The 18,460-nt window shown below is 37.0% G+C and overlaps 1 protein-coding gene across 1 annotated transcript in view; it reads left to right on the plus strand.

Annotated features, from left to right (window-relative positions):
- The window catches only part of DIAPH3 (diaphanous related formin 3), a 508,696-nt gene that overhangs the window by 176,406 nt on the left and 313,830 nt on the right, over nucleotides 1–18,460 (plus strand). The window contains exons 14-17 of the mRNA XM_040487410.1: nucleotides 488–552; nucleotides 7,193–7,297; nucleotides 10,772–11,080; nucleotides 11,833–11,947. Of these exons, the coding sequence (XP_040343344.1) occupies nucleotides 488–552; nucleotides 7,193–7,297; nucleotides 10,772–11,080; nucleotides 11,833–11,947 (594 nt within the window). The remainder of the gene's footprint in view (nucleotides 1–487; nucleotides 553–7,192; nucleotides 7,298–10,771; nucleotides 11,081–11,832; nucleotides 11,948–18,460) is intronic.

The following is an 18,460-nucleotide window of genomic DNA, read 5'->3' on the forward strand; positions in this document are numbered from 1 at the left end:
TATACTTCTATGGCGTAGACAAGTCATTTTCTCTGTGCCATCTCTGACACTTGGCATTATGGATCATTTAATCATTGCTGTGTTTCGTTAAATAAAATTTATATTTTTGTATTAGGGAAATGAACTACCTGTTCATACATGTTAGCAATTATTAATTTTGTTTTTGCTAATTTTCTGTTCATTATTGTTGTGTTGGTTATCATCTTCTCTTCTTCCTTCAAAATACTTACGTGTTGATGAAAGACACTTTTTGAGTCTTGTATGTTACATTTGTCCAATAATTTGAAATTGTAATCGTGTTTGCATTTATACTTTGTGGCCTTGGTATCATGCTTGGAAAATCCTTTTCCATTCAGTATTAGCTTTCTTTGTTTTGCTTATTTCATTACTGACACTATTTCTAATTCTTTTCTTTTTCTAACCTTTTCAAGTCATAATGATTTTAACAAGTACTGGAATTAAGGAAAAAATGTCATTGCCATTTTAGATGCTTGCGTAGATCAAGCGAAGCTAGAAGAGTTTGAAGAGAAAGCATCAGAACTTTACAAGAAAGTAAGTAATTCTGATTAAGTTTGCAAGACTATGTGAAGAACCACGTCGCATCATCAGGCATGCTTCTCCTTCAGGGATTTTGCTTGTTGTTTCCACTCTCTTCTTTACCTCTTTGAGCTATTTGCATAAATGCCATCCTTAAGGAGGATTTCCTAGACCATTATATTTAAACATTTTAACTCTCCACTCCCAGCCCTGACCCTGTCTGTGATTTGTTTTCCTCTGGTTTATTTGTTATCTGACATGCGACATGGCGTATGTATTTACCTGTGTATCTATGGATGTGTTGTCTATTTCTCCCTCTAGCATAACCTTTATGAAGGATATTTCTTTGTTGTTGTTTGAAGGATTTTGTTTATTCAGTGTCCCTGCGCCTAGAACAATTCCTGCCCTCAGAACATTAAAAAAAAAAAGGGGGGGGGGCGGTTAATGAATAAGTGATTGAAGAAAATTTGTAGAGTCAAAATTTTAAGATTGGAGTATTTCTCAAGAAATCCTATATCGAAAAGTTTTATTAACTTTTCTGTTTTGGTTCATGTTGCTTCATTAGGTCTAGGTGAACATAGAAAACTGTCATTTTTATAGGTCAGAAGTATCTGATATTGCCAGTTGGGTTGCTTCGGCCCAGTAGTATTGCTGACCATCCAGCCGTTCCCCACTGTTCTCGAAGGTGGTGTTCTGTGCTTTCATCTCTGCTTGGCATGTATCTATTCGACTCTTTCTGTTTAGAAAAAAAAAAATGTTGCTTTTGTGGGATTCTTCACATGTTAAGCAGTCACTTTGATTTAAATTCATGTGGCTGGTTTCTCACATTGGAGGAATAAATGATAATTACTATCCCCAGCCCCTGACGAACATACACTAAATAGACTTTTACTGTGTGTCAGTTACCATGCCTAAGAGGCTATGTTTTTGAACTCTCTGGATCTTGGTGAATATTGAACGAGTCTTACACTTCTGTAACAGTTTAAGATAATACAACTTGCAAATGGTAGACAGTCTTTTATAAGTTAGTGGTAATTTATGACAAACTTTGTAAATGCCCCATGTAAGAAGTCCTGCATGTCCCCCCACACATAGAGGTTATTAACCCCTGGGCCTCTGGCTGCAGGCTAGAATTCCAGCTTAAGCATATGATACTGTCTTTGCCCTGCAGGAACTTGAGAAACAAATGAACACATCATTGAAGTGTCGTATGTGCTACAGCTGATAGGTGATCATGTTGTAGGGTGATCCCTTATCCCCTGACTTGGTATTCTAAGCCTTCTACTTGGTATTCTATTTTAACTCTTCCTGAGAAAGTAGTAGTAAACTTTCAGGTACTTGCTTTGGATGCATCCCAGGTGATATAAATTTGCTTCTATAATCATTTTTAGGTATATGATGTATATGAGTGTTGTTAAATGTGATACCTTTCTCAACATATTGTTTTAAAATTTAAAGTTTAAGTGTAAGTAGAAGAAAGACCTTGTTCAAGGTTACTTGTCTCCTTTTAGTCAGAAGTTATATGTCTTAGGTATATTTAAAAAATATTGTTTGCTCCATAAAAGATTCCTATTGCCATACCATTTTGTATATATCAGCAAGAACTTCTTTCTGATAGCTTTATAAGGACACATGTAAATACTTTGCTTTAGGCAGGAAGCTATCATAGTTGCTAGACACATTCTTTATTTTGGTGCATAAATTTGAAAAATGAAGACCAGAAATGTCAGAAAGTACATAGAGAATATTGAATTATCAACCTTCTTGTACAGATGCACTAATACATTTACCCTAGGGAATGAAATTAAGCAGAGCCTCAGCCTTAACTGTGTTTCTTGACATTTTTGCGTGTAATTTTGTAAGTGTAATATTGCTCTAGAAACTCTTTTTGGAGAAGAAGGCTATCATATCTGTTTTTATAAAGTATGTCTTTAATGGAGATTCATTTTATCCCCAAGGCTACTGTGATTTGACTGTAGATATTATAAAAATGCTAAAGCAAAGTTTATATTTTGTCTCATCCTTTTATAGGGGAGGATATAGAAATTTATCTCTTTGTTAAGTACAGATACTTTAAGTATGGCCAAGTTAATTTAATAAATTCTCTTAGAGTATACTAATTATGACTCTGATTATTTTGGTGGTTTTACCTTTGTTCCCATAAATCATCCTTTTTCCTCCTGAATCTCATTCTAAGCCCTACTAGTTAGGGTAATATACCTACTGATAGTGTGAAAAAGACTTCATTTTTACTCTCATAAGAATTTAATTTTTTATTTCTTGCTAAGCAGAAGTAAACACTGAGCAGTCATAAAAGGGAGAATAGAGAACATGACCTCTCAAAGATTTTTCATGCCGGGAGATTGTGGAACTTTAATATATGATATTGACATATTTATTCACAACATATAAAGGAAGACTTGACAGGAATTGGCTCCATTTCTTCATTTGACAAATATTTACTGAGTTTAGTTATCAATGTAAGGCTTTGGAAAGGTGATGAATAAAGTGGATTCTCAATGTGAATAACCTTCCAGGCTGGTGGGTGTTACTGTGGTGTGTGAATAGTGCATTTTGATATTTTTATATTACAGTGTTATGACTGCTACAGTAGGAATACCCTCTGCAGAATGGGAGCCTTCTGCAAGGATTCCTCATCTAGACTTGAGTGGCCAGGAAAGGCTGACCCAAGGAAGTCATAGCTAATGTGAGGCAACAAGGTGAGATAGCCAAGAAGGAGGGAGACAGAAATTTATTGTGAATTTCAACATAGCCATCTCAAGGTTAATATTTCTGAAACCAAATTTATTTTTCTTTTCCCTAAAAAAATGCCTTTCCTCCTCCATGAATTTTATATCCCTATTTCCCCCCTAAAATAATAATAGTTTCCAGCTTGCAAAGCATTAGAACACCATCATCATCTTAGAGATATACTCCCCTCACTCATTTCCTTCATTTAATTGTACACTAATTTTTTAGATTCTGTTTAAAAAAAAAAAAGAAGTCCCTTCATTTTTTTTTTTTTTTCCTGTTTTCTGTTTCCCTGTCTTCCCCTTCATTCAGGCAGGCCTTAAATTCTTGGTTGGGTAACTATGGCAGCTCCTCAACCTGTTCACATGCCTCTGGTGTTTTCTTTTAGTCCACCTTCCACACTGCTGCAGGCTGGGTTTGCCAAAGTGCAAATTTGGTCATGTTAATTTCTTATTATAAATACTCTTAAAAGCTCTCCATGGTTTACAGGAAAAAAGAGAAACTTTTTGACTTTAAAATTCCTTAAAATTTTTTTTTCCGTTTATTTATTTTGAGAGAGACAAAGAGAGTGAGCAGGGGAGAGGCAGAGAGGGAGGGAGAAAGAGAATCCCAAGCAGGCCCTGTGCTCTTGGCGTGGAGCCAGATGTGGGTTTGAACCCACGAACTGCAAGATCATGACCGGAGCCGAAACCAAGAGTTGGACGCTTAACTGACTGAGCCATGCGGGTGTCCCCAAATTTACTGTAAAATTCCTTTAAACAGTTTAATTCCTGTCTACATCTGTAACTTCATCTCTTGCAATTTGTTTTCTTACCTCCTTTTATGGCCCTTGCATGTTGTTGTTTTCATTTGTGTACTGCACTAAACCTTCTATTTGAAATGCCAGCTGTACTTATCAACTAACTACTCAAATTCTTCAAACCTGGGGCCAAGTTATCACTTCTCCAGTAATCACTCCCATGCCTCCAGTGTATTTCTCCATTGCTGGTAATTTTCATACGTTCGCATTGTTACTTTCCTTTTACTTTGCCACCAGACACTATGCTTACTAAAAGTGATGACCATATTGTATTCAACTCTGTATCTCTAACACCTGCTACTTTGAGGAACACATCAGATGCATGATATTCCTTACAGTATAACGAGAAATAGGTAGGTAGTTTGGGGCCAACTCCCAGGAGGTTCTTAGATATTAGGTTAATGACGTAGCCACTGTAAGTTGAAAAGCAAAAGAGTCATGTTTTTTGAGCCATCCTTTAGAAAGAACAGCGATACTCAAAAAAAGTTTGTAGAGGGGAAAGGTAATACTGGTTTTTTAAATTTTTTTTTTTTCAACGTTTATTCACCCTTGGGACAGAGAGAGATAGAGCATGAACGAGGGAGGAGCAGAGAGAGGGAGACACAGAATCGGAAACAGGCTCCAGGCTCTGAGCCATCAGCCCAGAGCCTGATGCAGGGCTCGAACTCACGGACCGCGAGATCGTGACCCGGCTGAAGTCGGACGCTTAACCGACTGCGCCACCCAGGCGTCCCAATACTGGTTTTAAAAATACTGTTTTTGTTTGTTGCCTTGAAGAATGTTCATTGGGCAGTTGAAAATACGTTTATGGACTGATTAGTAGTCTGGAATTCAGACGAGAAGCTGAGCTGGTGATGGGGATTTGGAAGCCATCAGTGTATGAATGGGGACTAAAACGTACGGGTGTGGAAGATACCATTCTACCAGGCATATGAAGTGAGACCATCAGAGGGGCAAAGGAAGAGTCCTAGGACAGGACAATAGTAGACGGTTGGACTGAGGAATAGGAACCTGTAAAAGAATTGGTAGGAACAGCCAAGGAGTAAGCAGGAGGACCAGAAGAGTGTGTTGTAATACAACACACTGGGGAAGAAAGAATGAATACAGAGACATATTCGTGAGTATTTAATGCTGTAGGGCAGTCCCGTTCGATACAGAATGATGACAGTGTTTGATGATCTGTGTTCAGCATGCTAGCCTTCAGCCTGTGCCTGTTGTGCCCTTGTGACTGAGGAACTGAAGTTTTAACTTTGATATTAGCTAACTTAAATTTACATTCTAGCAGCCACGTTGGCTAGAGGCTACACCATTGAATAGTACAGGTATTAGATCAAGTTAAGAGGAGGCCCGGAGAAGTCTGGGGGCTTTGGAATTTGGCAAGCCATAGTTTTTAGAATGAAAGATGGTGGCTAAGTTGGATAATGAAGTGAATGAAGTTCAACAGGCCAGAAAAGGGAGTATGATCCAAGCACACTTTTTGAAGGAGTGCACTTTGAAGCAAGAATAAGATTAGAGTTAGGTGACGCAGGGTAAGGACAAAAAGAGGGTCAAGGAAGATTAGCGTCTTTTAAATTCTCAAATGGTAGGAGGGGTTTGGAGGAGCTGCAGTAATAGGAGTGGTAATGTTGGTGTGGTATGGGTGAAGTGAGGGATATTTGGTTTTTTTACCCGGTAGTTTCTGTTCTCTTTATAAAAGCGCAAAGTTTAGAGTGTGAGGATTGAATGTGAGATTTATTTAACCTGTAAATGGGAATCACAACAATGTTTATTATTTCAGAGTTTTTGCGTGTGTGAATGCAATGATGAGATTGCATTCATGAAATGCAAAAATGCTGACACTAAATCATGGGGGAGGCAACCCTCTGGGGGGGTTTGCATATGAGAAATCTCTGAAACTTTGACTCATTTTGCTGTAAGCCTAAAACAGTTCTAAAAAATAAAATCTATCTTAAGAAAATACCTGTAAAACATTATCTGAATGTAATTTGTAGGAGGGTGCTGTGGTTTTATCTAAACCCAGGCTTGGAAGACAAGGTCTGGCTTTTAATCTCACTTTTTTAATTTACTGTCTGTACGACAAGGGATTGGATTGCCACCTTTTTGAGTTAAGGACAAAATAAGATTCATAAATAAGTGTTCTTTGTCATCGGTTGTTTTTTACATTCTTGCACTTTCCCTAATTGAGGTCTGACCGTGCTTTAAAGTCTAGAGGCTACATCTGTGAGGTAGTGTTTTTTTTTATGATTTTTTTTCTTCATTTTTTAAAAAGAAATAAATGTTCTCCAGTATGAGACAATCCCCTATTGCAATTCACCTCTGATAGAGGTTTTCAGTCATGATGATGGCAGGGTGAAGCTATTTGAAGGCAGGGTGGGAATTTGTGATAAGTGGCTGTATAAATTAGAAAACTCATTGGATTCACCAAATTTTACTGTTTGCTTTCCTCCCACAAGGTATTGCACCAGGGTTTTTGAAAGATTAATTTATCATTAATCTCCCAAAGATTAATCTCCAAAAGATTAATGATAAATAACAGACTTTATTCTCTTAAATTGCTGTTGAAGATTAGAGCCTGCATCAGGGCCCTTAACTCTCATGACGACGTGAGAAGTGATGCATTTACGAAATGGAGTTATATAGTAATAGCAAATATTAAAATGGAATTCTTTTTAATTCCTATCATAAGGTTCAAGTACAAGTTTTTGCAAATAGGGGTCTGGGAACTCGCTACAATGCTTTGCTCTCTATTATTTTACACAAAGTTGCAATGATATTTAGGGACTTTTAAGAAAAATGTCAGTGTGGCAGATACCTCTGGGCGAGTTTGCTCTCCTGAGAGGAGAAGGTCACAGACTCCATCCCTGGCTTTGTCTGCTCCCTTGCAAATTGAATGATTTTGGTGGGACCCAGAGAGGGACCTAGGGATAGGCTTTGGGTGACTTAGCAAAATCTACCACTTTTTTCATAAAAAGTTTGTGTTCTACTGACGGGTCTTTAGATCATTAGAACCGTATTTCTTTATGAAGAATAGCGCTTTTCACTGCCATCTTTCTGTCTCCTGTTTTTTTTTTTTTTTTTTCTTTTTTTTTCTTTCTTTCTTTGCAGTTTGAAAAAGAGTTTACCGACCACCAAGAAACTCAGGCTCAATTGCAGAAAAAAGAAGCAAAGATTAATGAACTTCAAGCAGAGTTACAAGCTTTTAAGTCACAGGTAAAATACCATCTACCTGGATTGAATTTGGCTATTGAAAGCTTACTATGGAAGCAAAGGTCATGTCACAGCTTCATAGTTCAAAATGTTTAAACTTTAATTTCACTTGTATGTTTTCATAGTGTTGTTTTTCTACATATTTTTGCTCTGTAAATTAAAATTATTTTCCCACTGTTTTTTCTAGTTGCATTTTTAAAAATGTCATCAATTTTTACTAATTAATCTTCTTTTGTTTCATGTGGGTTTTGTTCCTAACGTCATACGTTTCATATATAATCATAAAGGGTGAGAAAGACTTTTACTCTTAGATTTGTCATTCATCACTGATCTTTATCCCACTACAGGAAATTATTGCTCAACCTATTTATTTTTCAAAACCTTCAGCCTATGGGTACCTTGCAATGAAAGATAACCTCTAGCTGAATGAGAACATTTTCTGATAATTTTTCAATTTCCAAAAGTAAACAGTTTAAAACATGACAAAAAAGAGAGCAAATCTGGATTATGAAGCAGATAGCTCACATACACCCTCTACACATAAAACATTTAGATATCAAGAAATACATCATCTGCATGTTTTAAATGGATGACAGTAAGGAGGTAGAATATTCATAGCTAAATTTCTTCATGCAGATTTACATATAGGATGATGAGTAGTAAGTATAGTTTTGCTATTTTCTTTTCATCCTAATTTATGGTTATATCGAAATAGTCTCAGATGTACCATTTCCTATATGGTATGCTATTTCCTATATTATTGGCTATTTTGTTTTCTCTTAAATACTTAGTGGGTAATTTTGTTATGGAGGCTATAAGAAGAAACCCTAAGAGATAGCTATCTCTTAAGTGTTCAATTTTAGGGGGAAAAAAAAGCTCTTATCTGTAAGAAAATCACTCTCAATGATCTTTCTTTAGTGTTTAAGAAGGAAGTACAATTTATTGAAACTTTTCATCTTTCCTGTGTGGCTCCTTGTCTCTCATACTAAAAAGTAACATTTGATTGTGTTTTACATTTCAGATTGAGTTATAGACCATGGCTGAGATTCTTAGGTCCAGTTTTACCTTGTCTGGGCCAATATGAATTTTAAAAATATTTCTTTTTCATTTCTTCTAGTTTAAGGATTACTTGTAAATCCAATCTAAAGAATTCCTGTTTATACAAAAAGAAAATATCTGCCATCTTTGGACATGTTACTGCTGCCTGTGTTTTATATTAAGATGGGAATAAATTGTTTTAAAATGAGATTAACTCCAGCAATATCCTATATTTTTTCAAAATGTGGACAAGGTGACTATTTATGGCTGTCAGAAGCAAGCCAACAGCTTAGACACTTAGTATTGGCAGCCATGTTAATTTTTGAAGAATAACTGGGTATTTCTTTTTCCGAGAGATTAGTCGTGTATTTCTCATGAAATCTAATCATTTGTCTTAAGATCCTTTGCTTTGCTCAAAACTGTACTGATTATGAAGAGTCTGAATAAAATATATTCTGTGTGATTTTATTCCTTTATTCACGTAACAGCCAAGTATTGTCGGGTGCTGGGGATATAATGGTGAGCAGGTTGATCACAGGATAATCTGGCTTCATGAACAATATATTTAAGTCAACCATGCTACATCGAAGGAATTAGTATAGAAGAGAAATGCAGCCATATCTTTAAGGCATTAATAGTTAACTATAACATGTATATTGAATGTGAGTATAAAATACCTACACCTCCTTAACATTCAGAGGGCACTACTATCCATGTTAACGGCAATGCAGCATAATGCTGAATTGATTCTTCTTTATAATTAATGTTTTTGTTAAGACATGTTCTTTGATTTGTGGTTTCAACTTTTTTTATAACACTTTTTTCTTCGTGCTGATCTCATGTGTCAACTTTAGGCTTTAATACATGATCTATTTTTATAATTGTGCCATAAAACTTTTAAAATGATTTATTAATGTTTATTAAATGCCCCCACTTGCAGGTGTGTGTGTGTGTGTGTGTGTGTGTGTGTGTGTGTGTGAGAGAGAGAATTGAAATCAGTGATTATAGGAAAATAATCATATCACAAAACATTAACTCAGATCTTCTTTAAAATAATCAAAAAGAGGGGCACCTGGGTGGCGCAGTCGGTTAAGCATCCGACTTCAGCCAGGTCACGATCTTGCGGTCTGTGAGTTCGAGCCCTGCGTCTGGCTCTGGGCTGATGGCTCGGAGCCTGGAGCCTGTTTCCGATTCTGTGTCTCCCTCTCTCTCTGCCCCTCGCCCGTTCATGCTCTGTCTCTCTCTGTCCCAAAAATAAAAAAAAAAATAAAAATAAAAAATAAAATAAAATAATCAAAAAGTGTATATTCTTACCATGCCATTGAAACATAAGGCCAGAAGTGACCAGTGGCCACATTTTGCCCTTTTTCTCTCCTGATTTTACTTTGCTTTTTTGTGACATTTGATACTGTAGAATAGCCCATTATCCCCCCTCCCTCACTGTCTTCACTTCACTCTGATTCATGAACCTGCGCTTGTCTGTTTTTTTCTCTTATCTTTAATTCATTCATCCAACATGTATGTATTTCTTCAATGGCTGTCATTTGCCAGCTGCTGCTTTAGGTGCTGGGAAAGAGTAGTAAATTATACAGACTTAGTAACTGCCCTCATGGAGCTTATAATGTATCAGTGAGATAAATGCTAATGATTTCTTAAGCATTTGACACTTTGATAATAAAGAGAAGCACAAAGTGCTATCTGTGTAAAAGGAGTGGTCAGATGAGGCTTCCTGAGGAAAGGACTTGCTAGCTAAGATTGAAAGGATCTACAGGAGGTAACCACATGCCAAGAAAGTTCCAGGCAGAAGGGATTGCATGTGCAAGGGCCCTGAGAGAGGTATGTGGTTGGCAAATATGTGAAATTGTACATGACAGCCACTTGAAAGGCCAGTTCACAAGGATCATGATGTGCCCTGCAGGTTGTCCTTAGGAATTTCTGATTTTTTTTCCTCAAGATAAAGGCATGATGTGACAATGCTATTTAAGTCTCTCTGGGTCTTCTTCTTCTTGTTTTGCTTCTCGTTTAAATGCCAGTATTCCATAGAATTCTGTACATAGACTTTATGCTACATGCTCTGTACATACTCTGGGTGAACTTACCTATTCTCAGTAAGTTGAACTATCACCTAGAAACTGCTGTTTCAAATCTTCTAGACCCACATACCCATTTCCTCCTAGGACATCTCCACCTGGATGGCCATAACTACCAAAATAGGAAATAATATTTCTGGCAATTACACTTCTATGAAAACAAAAGCTAAATTCTTGAATTGGAAAAAGAAAAAAACTGTTGGGATTGTGTTTTTTTAGGTCAAACCATGTGAAATTGCTCATCCTGAATTGTCTTTGGTGTAAAATAATTTTTGAGGCAAGTGTACTTTGACATGTTTGGTAGATGTTTTTAGTCATATTTCTTTTCTTTTTTTCCCTTCCCCTCTAGTTTGGTGCGTTGCCTGCCGATACAAGTAACTCTTCGCCACTGGCAGAAGAAAATGGATCCGGCCTCCCAGCACTTGCTCCTTCCCTGCCGTTGCCCTCCTGTGGAGGAGTGCCTCCTCCCCCTCCTCCCCCACCCCCTCCTCCCCTTCCAGGAATGCCCTTGCCCTTTGGTGGTCCTGTGCCTCCACCGCCTCCCCTGGGATTTCTCAGTGGGCGAAACTCTCCTCCTCCACCAACCCTACCTTTTGGGTTAAAACCAAAGAAAGAATTTAAGCCCGAAACCAGCATGAGAAGATTGAATTGGTTAAAGGTAAAACAAATAAATGGAAGAGACATACTGTCGCCTAGATAAAAATTTAACTTTATATTTAATTTCCAGTGGAAATCCTAATCAGACTGTCATTCAATAGATAAGCGTTATTTGAATTAAATAAAAGTATTGAAACAAAGCCCTTTTCTCTTGACTGAGGCTTTCTGGTTTAGAAATTTGGTGAGAGTTGATGGTTGTTACAATGGGATTTGGTTTGTGATTAAGCTGATAATTCAACATTATCATCATTGAACATGAAGTGTTTCTCACAAGAACAAAAATAAGTTAGTGTTCGTATGAACTTATCTATGTTGATAGCCATTGGAAAAATTAATACATGTTGTCAAAAGTTGGTAATTAGGACACAGAAATCCTGAATCCTGGAGATAGATAGTTTCATGGTCACATAACCTTGGGAAATGATGTGTGATATATCCTGCACTTGAATTATTGCCGTGAACATGAGCCGTATTCAAGACCCTGAGAGGTATAATTAAGAAAGAACAAGTTTTATTTCACTCTGCTTCAAACCATCAACTATCTGATAGTGGAAACTTTTTTTTTTTTTTTTTTAATAAAACCTTAGCTTCCGGAGGAACTTGTATTTTATTGCACGCACTTTGGGGAAAAATATTAAGGGATTACTTCATAAACATCTGCTGGCAGCTATGGGACATTGGGTCTGAACGTAGTGATTGTGTGGGGACAGATGAAACACCCAACTATTTATGAATCTATCTCTCTGATTGCAGATCAGACCTCATGAAATGACTGAAAACTGTTTCTGGGTTAAAGCAAATGAAAATAAGTATGAAAATGTGGATTTGCTTTGTAAACTTGAGAATACGTTTTGTTGCCAACAAAAAGGTAAGTTGAACATCATGCTTATTTGCTTATTTTAATATCATGCTTCTTTTAATATGTTAACATTGCCACTTTTTCTGTATTAACTTTTACAGAGCATTGTTTGAAGAGTCCTATATGTGATATTTTTTACTTCATTAGTGGGTAAATAAATTAATGGGAAAAAATTTTAAAATACCAATTTTGTTGTGAGTATAGGATAAGCAGTCTTGAAAATGCAAGTGTTTAATACATAACTTTGTCAAATTTTTGGTATGATATCTTTTTTGAAGATGTTCTTAATTGGGTTTTCATAAAGGAGGATATTTTCAGAGAGAACTTTGGCATGAGAATTCCTTTGAGTCAATGGGAAATAGAAAAACAAACGGAATGTGAGCCTTCTTCTAGCCAGCACTTTACCATCCTTTAATATTACTATGACAGTCACAATAATTAGTATGAGTCACATGGGATAGAAATACCAAATTTATAGAGTACCTTGAAAGCTTAAAATAGAAGTACATGAGTAGGTTATATGAACTTTTTATTAAAAGCAATTAGTGTTCATTTCCGAATTGTTTCGTGATAGCTTTTACCTGTTTGGTGTGATGATGATGAATATTTTTAAATGATTTTATTCAAACATTGTTCTTATCTGAAAATTGGGTTTCTACTGTATATGTTTCAGGGTTGATATTGACTTAAGCTAGTAGGTTAATTTTTAAGTTATGTAATGCTTACATTTTAGGTCTATGTTACAAGCTACTTGGATCAGTGATTACATTTTAATTTTCAAGAAGCAACCCTTTTCACCATAGACCTATGTCACTTACAACCCTGGGCTCATTGAACACAGAGAGCTGTAGAAGAGAGATTTTACTCCAGCTGGAGATGGGAAGGGTTGCTATATACAGGGAAGAATTAACTTCTTAAAATACCTACTACGTATTAGGCGATATGCTGTATATCTGATTTAACTTGACAGTCGCAGCAATGAAAGGATTTTGGCAGATACCCCTCCCGCCCCAAATCATTTGCATTCCTTTGAAATGCTTTGTAAAATATAACTGTAAATTAGAATCTCTTTCTAAAAAGTAAGTTAGAACTCTAAAAGGTAATTGTAAATTAAGGTGGCTTTCCAGAATTTGTGCTAAATCCAAAGCCTTCAGCAGATATTTTTGGGCACTGTTCGTGACTAAAATAGTAAAAATGATATATTTTGATCTTTGAAAACAGGGGGAATTTTCTCAGCAAGCTTATCCTAGGAAAACTTGTGAAGTAAGCAGATCTTAATTTTACCTTTTGATTATGGAGAATGAAAATTTTCTTTGAATAAGATTAGTACACTCTTCAGGCAATCAAGGAAAATATATGGCAGTTAAAATGTGTATTTACATGTAAAACACTTCAGAATTTCAGATTTCATAATCTGGAATTGATTAGTTTTCCCTTTGCTTTCCTAGTAGGGTACAAACGGTGGTACCTTAAAGCTATTTAAGTAATACTGCCATCCAGCTACTGTCTCTCTCTTTTTTTTTCCTCTTTACTCTGATTACTTTCTTAATTAATGAGGCTCAAAAGGGAAACTTGTTAGCATGTCTTTAATTTAGCTGTAGTGTTAGCCCTAAATGAAATAATTGGACCTTTAAAAAATTCTTAAGTCATCTAACTTTAGCCTTGAGATTCAAGGTTGAAAAAAAACAACAATGTATTTGCTCAATCAAGTATTAGTTATGAAGTTTAAGGTGAGGAAATGGTGATCCTTGTCTGAGTATTCCGTACTTCTATCTGTCTCTGCCTTTGTACGTGCCGTCCCCTCTGTCCAGAGTCTCTCATTTGACTTACAGACTGGCAGAGGCCCACGACTTCTCTTGTCTCAGCTCAACTGCTACCTTCTTTCTTCTGTGACAGTGGATGATACCTCCATGGTGATCAGAAAAGATGGGGATACCCGAGGTTGTCATCCTGGGCAATGCCAATCTTTCACAATGCCAATAGGAAACAAGCTGTGAAGGTGACTATTTTTTGATCTGGATTTTAAAGAATAATTCCTGGAAAACATTATTCAGGGAGCCTTAAGAATACATTTTAGCATTACCAGTAGTTAAGTATTTTATTGGAAAACAAAATTGCTGCTTTCAGAAAAGCAGGATTTCCTATAGATACTTTGTAGAGAAGATCAGAAAGGAAGGCAAGAGGAAGGTATCTGAAAAGCTTACCGGAGACCAAGGGGTGGTGGTGGAGTGGACTTTTTTTGTGGAGTGTCCCTTTATTTGTGGCCTGGCCACTGAGGCAGTAGGTCCAAATCTTCACTTCTGCCTTTCTCCTTTCTCCCATGACTCCAAAGGTTACTTTAACTCCAGTTTTTAATTTCTGCAGAATTCAAAATTGAACCTAGTCACGAATTATTCAGTCCATGGTGGCGATACAGTGACTCTCTGCTCCCTAGCCAGCAGGGGGAGGTAGAGGCATCGCCTCCTGGTTGATTTTCCATCATTGGTTCTTGTCAGGACTTGGAAGGGAAGGACACAGGATTCCCATTACTGGGTTTTTAGGGAAGTAATGTATCTGTTTTTCATTGCAGTAATTCTTTTGTCTAAGAACCAGGGCATTTTGTGACAATATGGATGGACCTCTAGGTCATTATGCTAAGTGAAATCAATCAGGTGGGGAAAGACAAATACTGTATGATTTCTCTTATATGTGGAATCCAAAACAATGAAAAAAGCAAACCAAGCTCATAGATAGAACAGAATGGTGTTTGCAGAGATGGGGGTGGGGGAAATGGGGAGGAGGGGTAGAAATTTATTACATAAACAAAAAACCCAGAGCTATTTCTCTGATTACAAAGGTGGATGTTCCATCCCAGGAATTTAAAATGGTAAAGGCCAATCATTGGTATCCCCTAAACATTTGAAATAGGTGGAAAGAAAAATAAGGAACTGAATTTCATAATTTACCCTCTAATTCTACCTATTCTAATCACATACTCTGTATTTTTTGTTATTATGTCTCCCCACCCACCCACCCCCCCCCACCCCTTAAGGAAGACGCTGCTTTGGGTTTTACTGACTTTGAAGTTAAGATGATTGGGTTTTAGTGGTGTTATACCCTGAAAGTTGGAAAAGGAAGAGGGCCTAACAATACCAGTGGAGCACCTGTGGTTGTACCACTCCCTGAGCTGGGCCGTCTTCATGTGACCTTGTTTAAATCATGACCACATCTCTGCTGAGATTTTTCTCCTGCCCAACGATGCTAAGTCCCCAGAATACCACCCTGCCCCACTTGCTGATAGACATAGCAAGATATTCTAGGCATGAGCTTGGATATTTCGTCTTTACTCATGTTATTCTTTATTATATCTTTTTTCCCTCCCAGTTAAATTTGTATTTTAAACTAACTTCCCTGTTATGTCTAGACATTGCTTTATTAGGAAAGTGCCCGTGTCCTGTCTTAAGGAGTACAGGAAACTCAGCCTCTTCCTACAAAATCAGTATGTTTCCTTGATCCCGTTGTATCATTTTTTTCTTTGATTCCTTTATTTGGCTATCAAGTATCGCTTTGGTTTCCTTGCCTTTGTCAGTTCTAACCTGTCTAAATTTTTGAGTTACATTTCAGCTTTCCATATTTTAAATTCTGAAAATAACATGTAGGCATTTTTCCTGGCCGTATTTTTCTTTTTCTCATTCTCCCTCATTCCTTTCTCCTGTGTTCGGCTGTCACTGTTCAAGGCAGCCAATATTTATTGGGTGTGCACTGTATGTTAGGCCTTGTGTTTGGCACTGGGGACGCTGTAGAGAGAAAGCAGTTGTGTGCACGTCCACGTGTTGTTTTCTCAACCCCAGTGAAACTCCATCAAGCTCTCAGTCAAGTTGAAGCACAAGAATGAGGAGTGGAACAACAGATGCTGATTTTTGATTCAGAAAGGAGGATTGCCATGTTTTACTGTCTTGGGCTCCTGTTAAGACTTAACAAGATTATAAAAGAAAAGTGTTTATATATCTCTTTGAGGTTTAATCACAATATTCATATATTGAACATTTGGTATCATCAAAATAATGCTAATGATCTGTGTATTTTTTTACCAGATTGGAAGCATCTGCTGGTTAATTTTTACAGGCTGTTGGAAAATGGATTAAAGTATTCTAACAGGTTATTGGTGTTGGATTTATCAACTAAAATTAATATTAATTACTTTCATTATTCACAAACTGTTAACTTAATAGGGATTAAAGGGTTTTCTGAAAGTATATGAATAGTCTAATTCACTTAGACTGATTTATGATAAAAATGTGATTCCACAATTGTTAGCTTTCTGAAGTAATCACATTTTAGAACAGGTGCATCATATTTGCCAGATAGGGCCAATAAACTGGTTTAGAAATAATTTATCAACTGAGCAGTTATGGCATATGGAAACAGTTAATGGATTATGTACTTACAAACAAATCAAGCCAAGATTTCTGACATCATAGTTCAGTGGACAAAGTATTGGGGTAGGGAGTGATAAACCATGGATTATCTCAGGGACTTGGCTGTGTTCAGGATGTCGCTTTGTATTTGAAACACAATTTATTCCTCTGTCTGAAAAAAAGTGTATTAAAAAAATCCTAAACTACCTACATTAAGATGAATAATATAATTTATAGTAGAGAAATGTTTTTCATGAATGTGTGTTAATAAAGAGATGACGAATGCACCATATCTTAAAGGTTTCTGAAAAGACATTTGACAAACACTTGTTTGGAAAGATGGAGGAGGAAATCAGTGATGAATTAAATATTTCCCTAGGGATTTATCCTTTGGTTCTTGTCTGTGTCTGAATCTGAAAAGAACTAAAGACTTAAGGAAATGATAGGGCCTGTCAGGAATGTCTTGTTTCACCCTTAGAAAGTATCTTTTTGTTACCAATTATTTGTATTTTGTGTTGGGTTGCGAAAGAAACAGAAATTTATTCTGAAAGGTTTAAAGAAACAGAACTTAGAGAAAAGGGCTGAAGAGAGTAGGTTTGTTTATTAGCCTGGAGCTACAGGCGACTTTCAAGTCCCAGAATGCTTCAGTTACATGCTTAGTTATACCATGTATCTTTGGCACGGTGTGATGGGAATTCTAAAAGTCCCTGTAACTGGGCACATTTCTTGTATATTGTACAACTGCTATAAACAAAAAGGGAGGAAGCTTAGACGTGTGTGCAGGGGTTGGAGTGCCCGTAAACATAGCTCCTCTCCCCTTTTCCCCCCCTCTTTCTTTTCCTTCTAACAGTGGAGAGAGGGATGATACTGGGGAGCATTTGGATTCACCAGGAGTCCCTGGACGAGTGGTAGATGGGGGTAAACTGTGTTCCTTGTAGATTACAAGGTCACTTTGGTGTTTTAATTCTTGGAGTTTTCAGTGGTGCACCTGTAGCTGTCCTCCCTTGACAACATTGTAAGATGTTTTATGGTCCTCACACATTTTTTTCTCTCTCAGGATTTCTCTTTTGTTTCCTGTATCTTCTTACTCCCGTTTACCAGGGAATCTCTTGTTGCCCTGTGGTTGTTCAAAGTACATTGCCCCATTTCAGGCAGTTATTCTTTGTCTTGTCTGCATTATGTTCTAGCAGCCGTCAAGGCTCCCACTCATAATTAGCGTGCATCATTGTTCACCTGAAAATATAAATGAGACTCATCTTTCTGAATGCACTCCTTGAATCTTAATATATTTATACACCTGGTTGGTCACTGACCCTCTTCTCTCCCTCTGCCCCACTCCTCAGTGTCCCTCATGCCCACCTTCACATACACTTGCCAGGCTCAGAAGAAATAGGATCACATGCAGTTAGTATTGCAATGATGCCATCCCTGTAGCACAAGAAGAGCTTTGGGTCATGGTAGGAGAGTCCTAGGAGAGGGAGGAGGCTTCTTTCTGGATTATATGCTCTGGAAGCTGGATAATAAATAAAGAAGATAGTAATTTCTTTTGTAACAGGCAAAAAAGAACCTTTATGAAAATAACTTTTTTAATCTTGAATTTCTAAAGTTAGGTTTTGAGGTAGTTATAGATTTGTGTTTAGGTAAAGCTGGGTGTGTTTTGTCCTTCAAGGTTAAATCATTTAGTCACAGGTTAGGACTTGTACCATGTCGTGCATTTAACTCAAGCATTCACACATGTCTTGGCATCTGAGGAACCCACCAGGTTAGAAACCGTTGGTATCACATCCCTCCCTCGTCTAAGTACTTGTCCGTGTCTTAAAAGGATGGCTATTTCTGAGTCAGACACGCTCTAGTCCAGGAGTTCTTAACTTGGATTAACTTGGGTCTTTGAACTTGAATAAAAACAAAACAAAGCAGAATGTTACTTTCACTTACCTGCAACTGAAAATTAGCTTTTCCTTCATTTATAAATATAGGCAACAAACACGCACCTAAACCATTTCTACCTGTGAAGATTATGTATACTTTTTATATCCCATCAGAATTATTTCAGATACGTTAAATATCACTGAAACTCATCACTACTTCAAAATTTAGGTGGTTGTGAGCCTGCAGCTAGATCTTG

Source organism: Herpailurus yagouaroundi, unplaced genomic scaffold (genome assembly GCF_014898765.1).
Source record: "Herpailurus yagouaroundi ecotype Mexico unplaced genomic scaffold, PumYag 164, whole genome shotgun sequence".
NCBI lineage: Eukaryota > Metazoa > Chordata > Mammalia > Carnivora > Felidae > Herpailurus > Herpailurus yagouaroundi.